Source organism: Tyto alba, unplaced genomic scaffold (genome assembly GCF_018691265.1).
Source record: "Tyto alba isolate M040663 unplaced genomic scaffold, T.alba_DEE_v4.0 Super-Scaffold_45, whole genome shotgun sequence".
In the NCBI taxonomy this organism is placed as follows: domain Eukaryota; kingdom Metazoa; phylum Chordata; class Aves; order Strigiformes; family Tytonidae; genus Tyto; species Tyto alba.
The window spans coordinates 16,691,265-16,707,533 of NW_024881321.1; the positions used below are offsets into that span (position 1 = coordinate 16,691,265).

At 37.5% G+C, this 16,269-nt stretch overlaps 1 protein-coding gene across 7 annotated transcripts in view; it reads left to right on the forward strand.

Moving 5' to 3' along the window:
* PIBF1 (progesterone immunomodulatory binding factor 1) overlaps positions 1-16,269 on the forward strand; it is a 124,545-nt gene that overhangs the window by 1,007 nt on the left and 107,269 nt on the right. Inside the window, exons 1-5 of one of the 7 annotated variants that reach the window (XM_042805807.1) lie at positions 34-57; positions 820-1,124; positions 1,998-2,098; positions 3,914-4,112; positions 10,158-10,277. In XM_042805807.1, the coding sequence (XP_042661741.1) occupies positions 873-1,124; positions 1,998-2,098; positions 3,914-4,112; positions 10,158-10,277 (672 nt within the window). In that variant the 5' untranslated portion in view covers positions 34-57; positions 820-872. Of the gene's footprint in view, positions 1-33; positions 58-120; positions 590-819; positions 1,125-1,997; positions 2,099-3,913; positions 4,113-10,157; positions 10,278-16,269 lie in introns of those variants that run through there. The other 6 variants (XM_042805808.1, XM_042805803.1, XM_042805802.1 and 3 more) reach the window with 6 other exon arrangements.

Sequence of the window (16,269 nt, forward strand, 5' to 3'; positions counted from 1 at the left end):
CCCCCCCCCCCCCCCCAGCCGCCCTGAGGGGCCGCGCATGCGCCGCCGCCGCCGGAGGTGAGGGCCTTTCCCCCGGTGTTCGCGGCAGCCTTCCCCCCCCCCCCCCCCCCCGCTGCTGTTACCGGTCGGGCAGTTGCCTTTCCCGCAGCGCTGGGGTTTGCAGCGGGTAGAGCGGCATCTCCTCCTGCCGCGGAGAACGGGGGAAAAAAAAGGGGGTGGGGGGTGGGTGCTGTCAGGGGTTTGGCGCCGGCCTGGGCTCCGAGCGCAGCGTTCCCCTCTCTGTGGGGCTCCCAGCAGCGCGCGTTAGCCCGTGCGCCGCCTCGGTGAGGGCCGCGGTCGGTGCCGGGCGGTTGTAAAAGCACCTGCGGCTGTTCGGTGAGCGAGCCGGGTGAGAGCAGCAGCGCTACGTCTGCAGGCAAGAGGAAGGTGACCGCTGAAGTTACTCCTCTGCCGTTTGCTCCGGCGAGGCTCGCGGTGCCCCACGTTGCGCGTTCGCTGGCACTGTACGCCTCGGGAGTTTTCGGGGCATTGCTCTTCCGACAGCGTGAATGGCAGGTGCACATCTTGATTTAGCTGTAACGTCTTACAAGTGAGCTTGATTCACACCGGTATTTAGTTTATTGCAGTCTTGCTAATAATTATTTAGGAAGAGAGTCCTCGGGCAATTGCCCACTTAAGAGCTTCGAAAATTGTTTTCCTTGGGTGAACAAAAATACATAGTCATGTGATGTCTAGAAGTATTGCTTAGCGGTCTTGTTTAACTGGTTAATTTTCCATAACGATATAATACCTTTTACTTAATTGTTTTGATTCTTGCAGCTGATTCTTCAAGGAGTTCATCTCAAATTATAACTTCAAAAATAGTGAAGAAAATGTCACATAAAAGCTCTAAGGAAATCAGAAAAGTAAACATTTCTAGCTCCTTGGAGTCTGAAGATATTAGCTTAGAAACCACAATACCAACTGATGATGTCTCTTCCTCTGAAGAGAGAGAAGGTACTGTTAAAGTCACGAAGCAGCTGATTGAACGGAAAGAGTTGCTCCATAATCTTCAGCTGCTTAAAATAGAGTTATCTCAGAAAAACTTGATGATTGACAACTTGAAAGTAGAATATTTGACCAAGGTAAGAAGTGTTGCTCCTTTCGTTGTATAATATTTTCTTGTTTCTAGTGCTTTTGGAGTATGGTAGAAACTTCTGTTCTGAGGAGAATTTCTGTAGTTTGCATGGTGGAAGCCTAGTTAGTTGCCTTCTGTATGTTTTTGGTTGGTTGGTTTTGTTTGTTGTTTTTTAATGAGAAAATGAGGAAACAGAAATATGGAGAGCTTAGCTGGCTTGTCCAAGTCATCATACTTATAAATGAATGATGCGGGGTCAAATTAGTTTTTCCTTGTTTAAAAACAAAGGAGAAAGAGCTGTTTGCTTTCAGAAATGAAGAATGGTTTTGTCACTGTTGTAAGCAGCTTAATAGGGCTTTTAACTTGAGCTTGTGGAATACTAGAAAAAGTAATCTGAATATTATTCAGTGGTCTATTAATGAAGTTGTAGCTAGAATATATCAACGTGCTAATAATAGGAGATTTTGTTGTGTACAGTTTCCACTAAGATGCATGAAACTAAGACAGGTGTAAAAGCTTTGCCACTTACGTGTGCAGTCCACATTTACAACCTACTGTATATTAACTGTGGCTTTCACTAGGTTGCTGTGCTGAGTTGAAGCCTCATTTGAAAATTAGCTGATCAGGTAGCTATTTTGCTGAAAAAGATAATTTTTAGAACTAAGTCTTTTTTATTTTTAGTTAGTTAGGACAAAATCCATATCATATTTTATGAAGTCTTAGTATATTTAGAGTTCTTGTTAGACAATCATTAATATACTTCCTGTGGCATTGGGCTTTCCACTTTTTTCTTTCAAGTTGTTCCTTTTGTAAAATATTTTTTAAACGTTATCAAGGTGGCTTCTTTTCTTCATTTTACACTTATATTCTTTATATTTAGATTGAAGAGCTAGAAGAGAAGCTTAATGATGCAATCCATCAAAAGCAGCTGTTGTCTTTACGACTGGATAGTCAGCTGGCATTACAGCAAGAAGATGCGAGGTATGATGGAAGTAAAACTAAGAACTTCATTTTTAATAATTTACCAATATGAACTCAAATTAATTAATGGACAGCTAAAGGAAACTGATTACGAATTGCAGGAGTAGGATTTATTTTGCAGATTATATTAGTATTTCCATTCTAAAAATTGAATGTACATTTTTAATTTGCATATAAGTAAATCTGAATTAAACTCTCACTGGCTGCAGTTTGTGGTTTTGGTTTTGTAGTTACCAGGATTCAAAATTTAATAGGAACTGTGAGTAAGAATGTTCTTAAAAGCAATAAAGAGCAAAAGGAGTAGGTAGAGGGGGCAGACTTTCCATCAGTTTAAACTGAATTTTTAATAACTCAGTAGCCTAGATGACTTGTGAAAGATAAAGGGATAATGTTTAGCATTTCCAATTAAGATTGCTTATTGGTCAGAAATGCTTTTGGTTGATAACGTAGAAACTTACTTTTCATCCTGTGTTCCTGAAACATTTTAAGTTAACCTATAGCTGAAAATAGGCTGTCTAGCAGGGTTCTCCAAATTACTTCAAGTTAAATGTTTTAACACCTGTGAAGGAAGAGCATTACTTAATAGTCTCATGTTACAGTAGAGGATGCACCAGTTTACAGGATGTGACTAATTCCAAGTCATATTCTGTAGTAAGTCTAGAACAGATTTAGGGATGTGAAGCCAGACCTGAGATTAGTTACAGTAAAGTCTTTCAACTGGAAGCAGCTGAATGTCAGAAAAATGTTTGTCATTCTGCATGGTTATTTGCACGAGAGTGGAATATTTTTATGTTGGCCATACTTGAATTATCTGAGGAGTGCTCAGTAAAAAAGTACTGATGTGCAAATTATTCTTAATAGGCATAAAAAAACTTGAACTACTTTCCTTTCCCCAATCTTTTCACTAGTTCACCTGTCTGTCTTTACCTCACTTTTCAGCCCCATTTAGCAGAATTGTACACTATGTGTAGAATATGCCCTTGTGTGACTGCTTTGCTGACCTGGGACTTTCTTTTGTCTTTTTGAAACCAGTGGGACTGACATCACTTTGTAGTACTAGCTAGTTTTTAATATTACTTTTCAAATAATGTAGGAATTACTGAGTTTTGGAGAATTATTTCATTTGCATATGTTTTCAAGAGTTACAGCTAAAACCTCCAAAAATGTGGTCGGTCACCATTGATTTAAGTAAAGAAAATGTTTGAAAGTGTTTTTTTAATTTTATAAGTGACATGCAGTTTCTCTTGTCATATAACCTTGACACTGGTGCTAATAGTAATGACAGTGTTTTAAGGCTGGAAACAAGGTTGCTTGTTCAAATGTAGTAGTGTTTGTGTTTGTTTTTTTAAAAGAACCCCAACTTTGTATGTTACACTCAGTAGAAAATAAAGGGTTGAGTGTGAAATAGACCGAAACTTGGTAATACACAAATTGAAGTTACTATTACATTGTTTGGTGATTTGCTTGTTCCTTAGGTTTTGTGTGGAAGTATATTCTGCTTTTTCATGTTTTTAACCTTTTGGTAATTTAAGACTAATTTATAAATTCAGGTCAGCATATGTGGAGATGGTTACTTCTCAGATCCAGTTTTGTATCGTCAATGACTATGAAGTTCCTGTCTTTTCATATATACTGTGTCTGAATAAGATTGTGTAACCATGGTGGTATGCACTCTTGTGCTAATTACCTAAACTCTCTGTAAATTTTACCGTCTACCTAATGGTTGTAACTCAGTCCCTTGCCAGGGTATTGTGAAAGTTTGTCACTTGTATTGCTTGCTACTTAATGTCTTCTGTTTTCAAATCAATCTTGAAGAAAACACCAGGCTCTAATGAAACAAGAAATGGAAACTATTTTATTGAGACAGAAGCAACTGGAGGAAACAAATCATCAACTAAGGGAGAGGGCTGGAGATATCCGTCGTAGTTTGCGAGACTTGGAATTAACAGATGATTGCTATGAGAAGCTAAAGGCTCTTCCCGACGGTCAGCTTTCTATCCCTGAATATGTTTCTGTGAGTATTGTGTTTTCTATTGGTTTAAAACATAACTGTATCTTGAGTCTGGCTGGGATGGAGTTAACTTTCTTCACAGGAGCCTGAATCTTGTGGTGCTTCAGGTTTGTGACTAAAACAGTGTTGGTAAGACACCAATGTTTTGGCTATTTCTGGGCAGTGCTTGCACAGCTAGCTTATAAAGGCTTACTCTTTTCCCCATGCTGCCTCCCCCTGTCCCCAGTGAGCTAGGGGTGGTCATGAGATTGAGAGAGGACACAGCTGGACAGCTGACCTGAATTACCCAAGGGAATATTGCATGCCACCTAAGGTCATGCTCAACAATATAAACGGGAGGTGGAGGAAGAAAGAGGAGGTGGGGTGTGGCTTCCAAGGTGGTTACTGCTCAGAGACTGGCTGACCATCTGTCTGCTTGTGGGAGGTGGTTAGTCATTGTCTTTGTGTGGCTTTTTTTTTTTTAATTCACCTCTCTCCTTCCTTCACTAATTAAACTGTAGAGAAAACTTGACACTTCAGTTTTCTTGCTTTCATTCTTCTCACTCCCTCTGTTCTGCTCCCACTGGAGGCTACAAGTGAGCGAGCAGCCTTATGGGTGCTTGGCTGCTGGCCAGGGTCAACACACCACAAGTAGTAAATTGTTTTTGTTTACAATTTAAAGGGATGCGTATATAATAGAAGCCTATCTGTATTCTTAGAATACTTATTCTTCCCTAACTAGAAATAAAGGAACTTCAGAGGCAGATGTGCTTCTGGATCGGTCTGTTACGACTGGATTCCAGTAAAGAGGGGAACCTTTTAATCCCAGACTCTGATGTTTTAAAGAGATTAAACTGCTGATCTGTATTAAGAAGGTTAACTAGATAGGGTGTTACAATTAAATGGTGGGCACACTTTGATGATATGAAATACAGCAGGCTGAATATAGGAATTTGAAACTCAGCTTGCCAGAACCGCAAGGTGAGATGGCTCTTGCAAACATCTCTTACATTTCCCTCATGTTTTCCATCTGGCCCTTTCCTACCTGACTAAAAGCAGGCAATAAAGTGTACCTCAAAGTCTACTTTAGGACTTATTTTCTTGATTTAAGAAGTTTGTTAATTAAAGTTTATGGGTAGAGGAAGGGGCAGGGGTATACTCTGCTTGCAATAAAAGGCTATGCCTTCACAGGCCATGGGACATGTTTAGATCATCTGGGCTCACTTCTGTGAATGAAGAAGATTTAGACAGATGAACCTTAATTCACCAAAGTATTAACATTGTACTTATCTATAGAGCTAGTTATTAAGGAAACTGCAAATAACATAATGTTAAAAAGCTTAGTGTATTTGTTAAAGTATAAATGCTGCGTGAATGAGTTCTCTTGCTGGGTGAAAGTCATGGAATACTGTGCTCTAAATATGTACAGAGAAGTAAAAGTTGTCGTTATTATCTAAAGGATGTTCTTGGGTACATCTTTTCAAAAGTTCTAAAATTTGGACTTTTGAAAGTGCTAGGAAAATCTTAAGGCTCTGAGTGATAAACAAGGACACTTAGCTTGCAGCCTATTAGGTTATTAACCCCTAGCTGTCTACCGCACTCATTGCCCTCTATAGAAGGATTTGAGGGGTTTTTGTTGACTTCTGCACCACCGTGGTTGATAAAGCAGATTTTTAACACAAACTGAAATCCATGCCAGCTTGCTTGAAATTGATGTGCAGGAAGCTCCAGTGCTTCAGGAGTTGATTGACAGTCAGTACAAAAGGTTGTGGTGTAGCTAGGCAGGACAGACACCAGGAGTTAGTAACCTTCCCAGCTGCTTTAAGTGAAGCTTTCACAGCACAGTTAGAGTGCTTAGATTGTATTTGTGAGTAAAAAGGGGCTCTAAAAAGATGTGAAGCAGGAGAGGCAAGTAACAGCCACCTTCTACCCCTAATCTACCTTTCTTTTCCTCTTGTGTTCAACCAATAAATGCGACTTTTGTCTGTGAATCAAACTCTTTTAGTTATGTATTCAGTGAGGCCCCCTTCCTCTTTAAAGATACGTCACTTTTTACTTTTGAATTGGTCCTTTTTTGGCCAAATTATTTTTATTTTATTTTTTTCTGTAGAAGACATTCTAAAGATACACTGTAGTAAGATGCTGTTTTCTGCTCCTTCTCTCAAGTTCTTTGGCAACTTCTTTTGGCAACAGAATCAGTATTAGTTAAACTCAATGATTGTTTATCATTACTTTGAGTTATTCAGCTGATACAGATGCTGGGAGGCTACAGAACTGTTTTGCATATCCTGTCTGTGCATCTGTTTGACTTCTGAAGGCTAGGAAATGGATGTTGAAGGCAAAAAGTAATTTTTCCGATGCTGTTTTCTGCTTTGCTTACCTAAGGAAGAATTGGGCATTTCTCAGTCTCATAAAATCTCTGGCTCCCGATCTATGTGCAGACTAGTAGTATAGCCTACTGATATTAGGGTAAAATTCTCCTTGGCGTGAGAGTTCAGCTTAGAGAAAACTTGACCAGGAAATTTCCACTCTTTTTTCTAATTATCAATTAGAAAATACTGCCTTACAGTTTTCCAGCATAGAAGTAAATGTATATATAATGCTTATACTTTATTTGAAACCTGGTATACTGGACAAACAGCAGGAAGTGCTTAAATAAAGATTTTGGCTATAGAGATATTGCAAGTTTAAAATGCTAGAATTAAAACAAATATGAGATGTTTTTCACTATTCTTCCACAAAGGGGTGCAATAGTGACATGTTAGAGTGAAGACCAAGCAATATTTAATGTTAATGATGATAACAAATGAAAAATTATGTCTTAAGCATCTTTCTCTTAAAAACATGCTTTTTTCTTTTGAACTTATATGCAAAAATTTAGATTTTTTTAACCATTTATAGAAATTACTTTTGAAACAGTATATGCAAAATTTTAAAGCACTTAAAGTCGTTGAACTGGTGCTTGGCAGCCAAATGACTTAATTTGTCCAGTAAAGTAAGCCTCTTGTGTACTCTTCTGTAAAAGTTTTTCACCAGGTTGTGTAAAAATGGTATCTGTAAATTCTGTTTGATCCAGTTTGAATCTCCATCTCTTTCAGTTGCATCATTTTGCTAACTACAGCGCAGTTGCTATTTAAGAGGGCAGTTCACTGATGCAACTACTTTCACAGAACTTCATTTAGCAGAAGCCAACTTTCTCATCCTCTGCACCCACCCATTTTTAGCTTAGCTAGTTTTCCGTAAAAAGTGGTGGGCTTATGCTCAGAGTTTCTTAAAAATTGTGTAGAAAGTGGTAACTTTTTCCTCACAGCACATCTATATAAATTTGTAATTTTTAAGATATGCAGTTGTTTCTGAAATCCCATTACACTAATTTTTTGGTTTTGGTGTATGAACTTGACAAGAAGCAATGTATGGTTTGAGCTGCTGAGTTACATGAATGTTTATTGACCATCAAGCAAGCTAAATAACAGTAACAGTTGAACTTTTGCTACAACCTTCCCCTCATTTGCACTTTCTTATTACCATGGACTGATCTGTTGTTGGGAAGGCTGTGCAGATATGTTTATCCTTAATACCTGTATCCCATATCATCTTGGTTTGATACTGGGTAATCTATTTTAGGTTTGTTGTGGTTTGGGAATGTGTCATGATGGTGTAAGTTATGTTTTCTAGGGAAATCACAGTAAAAATATAAAAATTTAAGGGAGAAACTGGGTGTGAATAAATAAAAAAAACAAAACAGTGTTTCAAATGGTTACCAATTAGTGATGATCAAGGTTATTTTTTTAAGGAAAAAAATATTATTACTTTTTGGGGGGGAAAAGTAAAGTATTTGATTGAAATTCAGTTGCTTGGTTTCAGATGTAATCAGACAAGTTCTTAAAGAATCCAGATAGATGAAAACTATAGTCAACGGAAGCTGTAGCTAAGAGACTAAAATAGTACTTAGTCGCTGCTTTGCGTGCACATTTCTAAAGTTTGGGGGTTTTTCCTAAGGAAGTAGTTTAAGTCTGTTGTACCTCGGAAATTAGAAAGAACCCACAAAGCTAACTTCACTGTTTGATTTAATGCAATCCCATTAGAAGCAATGTGATTTCACAGATGAATGTGAAAAAGCTCCTGAAATATTGAAGGAATAGAATACTGCAAGAGAAAAACAATAATGAAGCTGTAAAATAAGGCAATAATAAGCAGTTGGTTCACATCCCAGAAGAAAAAGGCAATTTGTAGTTTTAACTGTAGCATCTGATAGTTCAATTTGTCATTTGGAATTTGCAGAACATGAACCAAAAAAGTGATTAATTTGGGTTTAATTGGATTGTAGTTTTAAAAACAATCCTTAAGTTTGTTCATTTTATGTGTAAACTTATGCATAATGAATTGAGAATCTCTTGTTACCATCTTAAAAAAAAATTAAAATAGCAACTATATTTTGGGAAAGCTTGTATTTTTTTTCAATAAAAAGTAACTTTAAATTTATAGCATATATCCTGTTTTAGCTTATGTTTGTTTTGCAACTAAAGGTAAGGATAAAATTGGAGCTCTCTTGTTGAGTATAACAAATTCAAACAACTGCAACTTTTAACAAGCATGGTCTGTGAAAAACCTTGGAAAAAACCCCACAACAAACAAAAAATAAACCCCACTTTTTGGAAAATTTCACTTTTCTGCCGTACTAATAATCTTCCAATCATGTTGCCCACTTGCTTTATTGTGTAAAGCAAACTCCACCTATGTTTACATCATAAATTTTCATGGCTTCTGTGTTTTTTTAGAATTGTATGCTGTCAACTGTATGGAATATACCTGGAACTTTTTTGTCTTCTGCTATTTACAGGTAGCAAAACAGAGACCTGTCTGTCTTCTACGTGGAAGTGTAGTACAGCTTGCTCTTGAATGCTTACTTTATCTGTGCTTTCTTGCTTGTATTTCTTCTTTAATCATGTATCAAACAAAGCATTAATGATGGGGGGTATGGAGTAGCTTTTGCATGAAAATACTGCTTAATTATCTATTCTTTTCATCCCCCAAAACAAACATTTTTAAAGTATCAAGTTAATCTGGGAGCAATAATCTGTGTGTGTGTGGGTGTATATCAAAAAAGTTCTTTCTTCTTTGTTTTGTTTCTGTTTTTTACTACTGTGGTTTTACTACTGTATTTTCTAGTATTTTTTCTTGTTTAGTAGAAATGCTCTGGAAAAGTTTTATGGATCTGAAAATTAATTGTCTGAAACTATGACAATGACCGGAGTTGGGAAAAATAGGAGTATGTGTTATAGATCCTTTTTTTTTTTTTTTTAAATCCTTTTACAAGGCTATTTTTTTTTTCAATATTAATTTAACAGAAAAGAGTTTCAGAGGCCTAGTTGCATGATGCAGATGAATCCATATAGCAACATGTTACTGTTGAAAGTGTGTGTGTGGGGTGTGTCACGGTGCTGTTACCACTTCTTTGCATTGTTCCTGTGCTTGCTCTTGCATTTTTCTTCATGCAGATTCAGCACACTGAACTGTCAGAAAACAAAACTAATCTCTCATCATTTCTACACACCCCATAAAAATTCATATTGTCTTGCGGGAAGGTAGCAAGTTAAGTTGGTTTATTGCTAAACAGTGCTAAACAGGCTAGTGCTAAACAGGCTTTTTTTTTCTTCTTTTTACGCTGTTAATCAAATAGGCTCTAGAGTTGGCACAAGTAAGAGGGTGGGAGTAAGTGGTCCATTAGCAGCTGTATTTTTTAATTGGGCAGCCTGACTGGGAGCTGCCTTAATTGGATGGAAATGTATATCTTTACCTTTATTGCTCTTTTTTTTTGAATTCTATGCCAAACACAGACATTATTTCTTAGCTACTGCTGTCAAAGGCTAAAGAAAGACATTGTCTTTGCTTTTACATTTCCACATCCCCCCAGCCCCCACCAAGTTCCTGGTATGCACTAGAAATCATTTGGTGAATTATTGACGTTAAATGTTGAGCTGATTTGGTTTTGGGATTGTAGTTTTGCAATTGCAATTCTGCTAGTCTCAATTTTTAATATATATATATATATATATACTGTTCTTCTAGATCCGATTCTATGAAGCAGTCCATTCCTTAAGAAAAGAGCTAAGTGATCTACAGATGAAAAAGGAAAGCCTAACAGAAGAACTAAGTGGGTACAAATCCCAACTGAAGTGTCTGACAGAGGTCTGTGCACCTTAATTACCTCAGTTAAGGAACTGTGTAAATATATATATCTATTGCAAAAAACTTATTCTCCAAAGCATTATACTGTATCAGGTATAAAAGCTTTGCTGTATAAAAACTACTGGGAGGATGAAGGGGCAGGGTGGGAGGGAAAAGGGAAGCATGCTATATATGTACTTGCATAACAGCTAATTTTATGTTATGGTTACCCTGCAAGATTTGCTCATGAGACTGTTCAGGACAGGCTTACCAGCTGTGTTGTGAGGAACAAGGCTCAAGGTGGGGAAGCTGAGGCAGAAGGTCCATCCAGCAGTAGTTGAAGACACAACGATGATTTAGTGTATAGTTTTTGAGATGGTGATGTCTTGGTAGTAATTTGCTTCATCCTTTGTTTTAATTTATAAAAGTGCTGTCTTTTTTTTTTTTTTAAGAATTCTTTGGAGTTGCAAATTTTCTGCTATGCTTTTTCCACTTCTTGTATTTTAATTTCCCTATATATTTCTATATAAAATAAAAAAGATAATTTGATTTCAGGTAAGATATAAATGCCAGAAGTAGAGAAACAAATTACCTAAATATATTTAATTTTTATTTTCAAAGAGTAAAGGAGTTGGAACAGTATAAGGAGGATGTTGTTCAAGGTATTTGTGAGTATTTATAGTATTGTTAGTATGTATACAGCTAGTATGATTTGTATTTTGGCTTAATTCCACATAAATCTGAAGTTGTGAAAAGACTGTTTCAGGTACCCAGAGTATATTTATCCAAGTCATGGCTATCAAGGATTTAGATGCCACTGTCATTTTACTACTTCTGATACGATTCTTTATTTACCACCTTTTTTCCTCAAAATCTACTTATGGAATAATCAGGTATAAAGATATATTAATTATACAGGATTATCATGTTTAATATTATTTGCTCTTTTCTTTCTGATCGAATTTAAAAAAGTAGTCAAAAAAATTGTCCATTTGTGTTCTTCAGCATTATTTTGTGTTATCATCTCTGGTCATAATGGAAATTAAATAAAACCTGTTAACTTCAATTTACATGAGCACTTTCCTTCATTGTGCATTTAATGTGCTCTAATTTAATAAAATTCTGCAGGAGGGCTTCAGCCTTCTGAGATTTGACTGACATCTGTGTTAATTTTTGCTGCAGCAATTTAACAGGTTAGTAGATAACAATAATTAAAGTTGTGCTGGAAACATTTTTCTTAGTACGTGGACCTTTATTAAATGTAGAAACTGATAATTTTGTTCTTTTTGTACCACATGGTGGCAGCATCGACCTTTGCCACTGATTTATTTTTCAAAGTTTGAAGCTTACTGTGCTTTTCTCTTGATGCTGAGAAAGCACTAGAATGTTGCTTGTGTTGAAATGAGATGGTTCTTTGAATGCTTTTACCCTGTTTGCATAATCAAGCCTAAAATGAGAGACAATTAGTGAGAATAAATGCCTCATTTAAAAAAATTATAATCAGGGAAGAGATTCAGATGTTGAAATGTCACAAGAAAAAAAGTCTTACAGTTGTTAATAAAAATGATTCCTTAGGATTTCCAGGTTTCAGGTAAGATCACTTACTACACTTCTTCCACATGCACAAAAAACCTTCAAACCCAAGTCTTCACCCTACCTATTACACACAAAGATGATGAGTTTTGGATATTTAATGGAATGTGACCAGATATGAGGTATTTTGTGTATGGAGGGACTAAAGAGTTTGTATGTTGTTTCTGGCAAGCTCAGATTTGACCTAGTGACTTGGTGAGTGTCACTAACAAGGTACCTCAGGCTGTTTCAGATAATCGGGTAAAGAGGAGCATCATCAATATGTGAGGGTACTTTAGGATCTAATGTACTTAGTACACTAAAGCTAGCAAACCTATGTATCTCTTGCAGTTTGTGAAGAAGTGGTTTCAAGGTATAATGCTGGGGTAATTATTTATTTGAGCTCCTTCGATAAAGTCAAGGTTTATTGAAAGGAAATTTATCAGTAGGAAATAAAGGACAGTTTCATTTAAAGTCTTACTTAAGCTCTTATGCTCTTCTTTTACTGTTTTTGTGGTGTTCTAATCATTCTTTATTTCCAGCTATGTGGAACGTAGTTGCTGAAGTTTCTTGCCTGTTATTTAATAACTTACCCTCTTCAAATCTTTCCTCTGGTTTCCCATCCAATATTCCTTAAGTTTTAAGTTTTCTCCAACAGTTGCAGTATTTCCGTTCTCTACATAGTTTATCAACAAAGCATCAGTGCTGGGTTTAAAACTTCTTTAGGAAACTACTAATATAGACATTTGAAATACAGTCTTCACTGAAGTTAAGACAATCTTTTTTTTTCTGTGAGAATAAACAGCTTCCAATAAGCATTTATTTTTTTCATCTCTTGCAGATAATTAAGGCTCTTCCTAATGCATTTCAGCGTGGTTTTTTCTTCTTCTTTGTGAAACATGGAAAGGAACTAGAATACATACTTAGTCCACATCTTTCTATTAGCTACTAATGGTTTGGGGGAGGATAATTTTGCTGGCTTTTCTGGATGTTCATGGCTGAATAGGTCTGAGTAAATTTTATACATAGAAATGTTCACCCAGAAATAAAGGTATGAGAAGTATGAGAGAATTAGGTATAGACTCACAGGAAAGTCATATCTAGCCTACAAAGAATTGAAAAAGTTTAAAGGAAAATCTGAACTTGTGTAATATGTTATGCCAACTCTAGGAAAATTTAAATGTTGAATTAATTCAACAAGACAACCATTGCCTAACATCAGCTATGTTATTTTGTGACAGGATGGTTGTAGTCCTTTAATTTGGTCAAAGGAAATGAGCTCTAATTTTACTGTTCCTGTTTTGGAGTGTGAACACAGGACACTTAGATTGTTTTCTCTGCTCATGAGCCTTTATCTACTCTTTAGTGAAAAAGAAAACAACACAGTTCTATTCTCTGAATGCTCTTACAATGAGATGATATGGCTGAATATCAGTTATATAAAGTCAGGTCTTCAAGCCCACTAAATCTTTTCTTTCCTACATACTACAATATTATTTTTTTGGGGGGGGTATGGCTAACCCCCACCAAACAAAACTTATTGTTGGCACAACAGACCTAGCCTGGCGTGAAAGTGGGTGCAGTAGCCTGGTATGGTGGCCTATCAGCCAACTGAGTTTATAAGCATCCAACTGTACCAGCTAGGAAGCTTCGTTCTGTAAAAATTGAACTGTCATCATAGCTTTGTAGAAACTAATTTTCTGAGACTTGACAAATCCACCTGTTCTTTATCTCTAGACAATTCATTAATTCATTTTTATTAGAAAAACTTTTATTTCTGATGCTAAGGCATAAGACATCTTTGAAATGTTTATCACCTGTATTTGTACTCAGTATTGTCGTTGTTTGAGCCTGGTCAGCAGCTAAATGCCCAGCAGCTGCTCACCCACCCTCCCCCCACTTGGGAATGGGGAGGGAATCGGAGGGGCAAAGGGAGACTCGCAGGTTGAGAGAAAAACAGCTTAATAACAGTAACAGAACAACACGCTGACAGCAGTATCTGCAGGTAATGTACCATACAGCTGCTCACCACCCACCAACTGACACCCACCTGCTCCCAGCCAGCCATCCCCAACACAAAGGCCCCACAGCAACACTCCCAGAAGTGAGAGCCCCTCCAGGCCCACTCCTGCCTTTATATAGTGAGCACAATGTCACATGACATGGACCATCAGCCAATCGGGGCCCAGCCCTCCAGCTGTGCTCCCCCCGCCCCCGCACACAGGTGAGGGCACTGGGCCCTGGGGAGCCCCTGGGGTCTCAGGGGGCTGCAGCTCCTCCTGCTGCCAGACCAACGGGAGCTCTAGGCCAGCCCCAAACAGGGCAATTTATAAAAATATACTTTGTTAGTTCAGAAGGGGCATAAGGTTCTAAGTGTGTATCAGCTTCTATTGGCCCTCATTTAATTCTTAGTAGGCTGAGGAGTAAGGCCGTTAAAACTCTACAACTTTGTAACAAAGTTCTCTTCTAATTGTTGCTGCTCTGAATTAGCATTTAATCAAAGCCTGCTGAATCTGTAACACAGACCCAGTAGGGTGGTGAGATGCTTCTGACAACTTGTAGCAGAGAACTGTGTGAAGACTGATTTCTAGCACTGGAACGTAATCTGATAAACACAGCTAGTGTCAAAAGGTCTTTGTCACACTGACCACTTCAAAATCAAAAAGATATAAGTGGTTCAGCAGTACTACCATTAAGTTACTGGCTCTCTGTACACAATTCTTAAAACTGTGATTGAGACCAGTGTGGTTCCTCTGAGTCTAGGTGCAGCAGCAACAGACTGGGGAGAGGTGGTAGAAGGGGTAAAAATAATGTTCTTGTATTGCAGTGCTGACTGATCTGTTACCAAATGTATAGTACTGACTCATTTCAGTCCTTCTTTTACAGTACTCAGTACTTCAAGTACAGATAATGTTGGCACTACCACCTTTGGAGGTACAGATAGAGAAGACAACCCAGATATAGTGTTGTATTACTAGGAGCTTCCCAGAATCAAACCCAACTACTCATGTGTGTGTTCCCATGCTGAACATCAGTGTACTAATTTCAGAGTTGTTTGCTTCCAAAGTGGTTAGAATCTTCCCTCAAACAGATGTGATTTGCTACTTGCATGTTTCTCTTAAGGCTAGGACAGAGTCTGAGAAGGAAATTCTGATTTTATTTGTAGCTCTAGAAGATTAAGGATTACTTTCTTCTTCTGGCTATGAGTTTCTTGGCAATGTTTTCCTGGAATTTGGTCTTGATATGGTTTTATCAGGGCTTCATTTGTTTAGTTATTTTTTTTTCTGTAAAGTTGCCTTCAGGACTTGCGATCAAATTTATAGTATGACAGTTATCTAAAAGCTATGGTTAGCCTACAGTCAAAGCTGGATCTGTGTAAGACAAAGATCTCAATTCTAAGACCTCATCTCTGAATCGGGATTAGTAGCTGTCAGGTTTTGCCAGACATACCTAACAATTTTGTCTGTGATACTGTTTCCCTGCTGGAGGAAAAACATTTCTATAGTCTTCAAAGAATGAACTAAGCTATTGCACTCAAAGGAACCATTGGGGCTAGCTGTACCTGAATGTTGTAAAATCTAGGCTATTGTTGCTACTCTGGGAGAACTGCATTCCCTAAGATTTCTTCTGAAGTTTGCACATCTGTAATTAAAGACTTCACTCTAGGACCCTTCCCCACCTCCCTCTGACACCAATTCTTTTGAGCAGTGCTTTGATTACTTGGTCTTCACATCTCTCTCTAGAAAGGACGGATGAAGCCTTAGTCTTATGTGAGATATGTGCCTTCTTTCTTTCATTATTGTTAATATTTATCTCATTCAGGAAAAGAGCTGCAAAGGAAAACATATTAGCAATAACTAATAGCCTGGGACAGCAGTTTAGCATTTCTGAGACTTAAGAAAACTTAGGTATGGATGAAAGTTCCCCTTTCTATCCAGTGTCTTTATACTTCTTTTAGTATATAGCTATGACTCATATAGACTGCTAGTTGTTCACAAGTACCAAATGGCTTAATTCTGGTCTCTAATGCAATGATCTCAAGGATTTTTTTCACCTGAGAATGTATCACTGAAGATTCTAGTCAGCTCACATCCAGAGAGCAAGAGCTTTTTATTCCCCCCCCCCCCCCCCCCCCTTCTTCTGCATTAGAAGTACTTATGCCAGAGCTTTTCTTTCCTACCTTTCTTGCACAGCTTCCCTATTTTGGAAGTAGCTCAACACTTCTGTTTATTATTTTAGTGGCACATAGTGCCCCATCTACAGTCCTTGGCAGATTACCAATTTCATATGAACATACTAAGAGAGATGTTTTATTCATTCAGTGATGTATATTCTGATATTTAGGCAGTTGTATTCAATAAATAATGTATTGAACAATAATTTTTGAATGCATACTATGTAAACAGATTGAAGCAAAATGTCATCTTTACTAAGTAGCAGC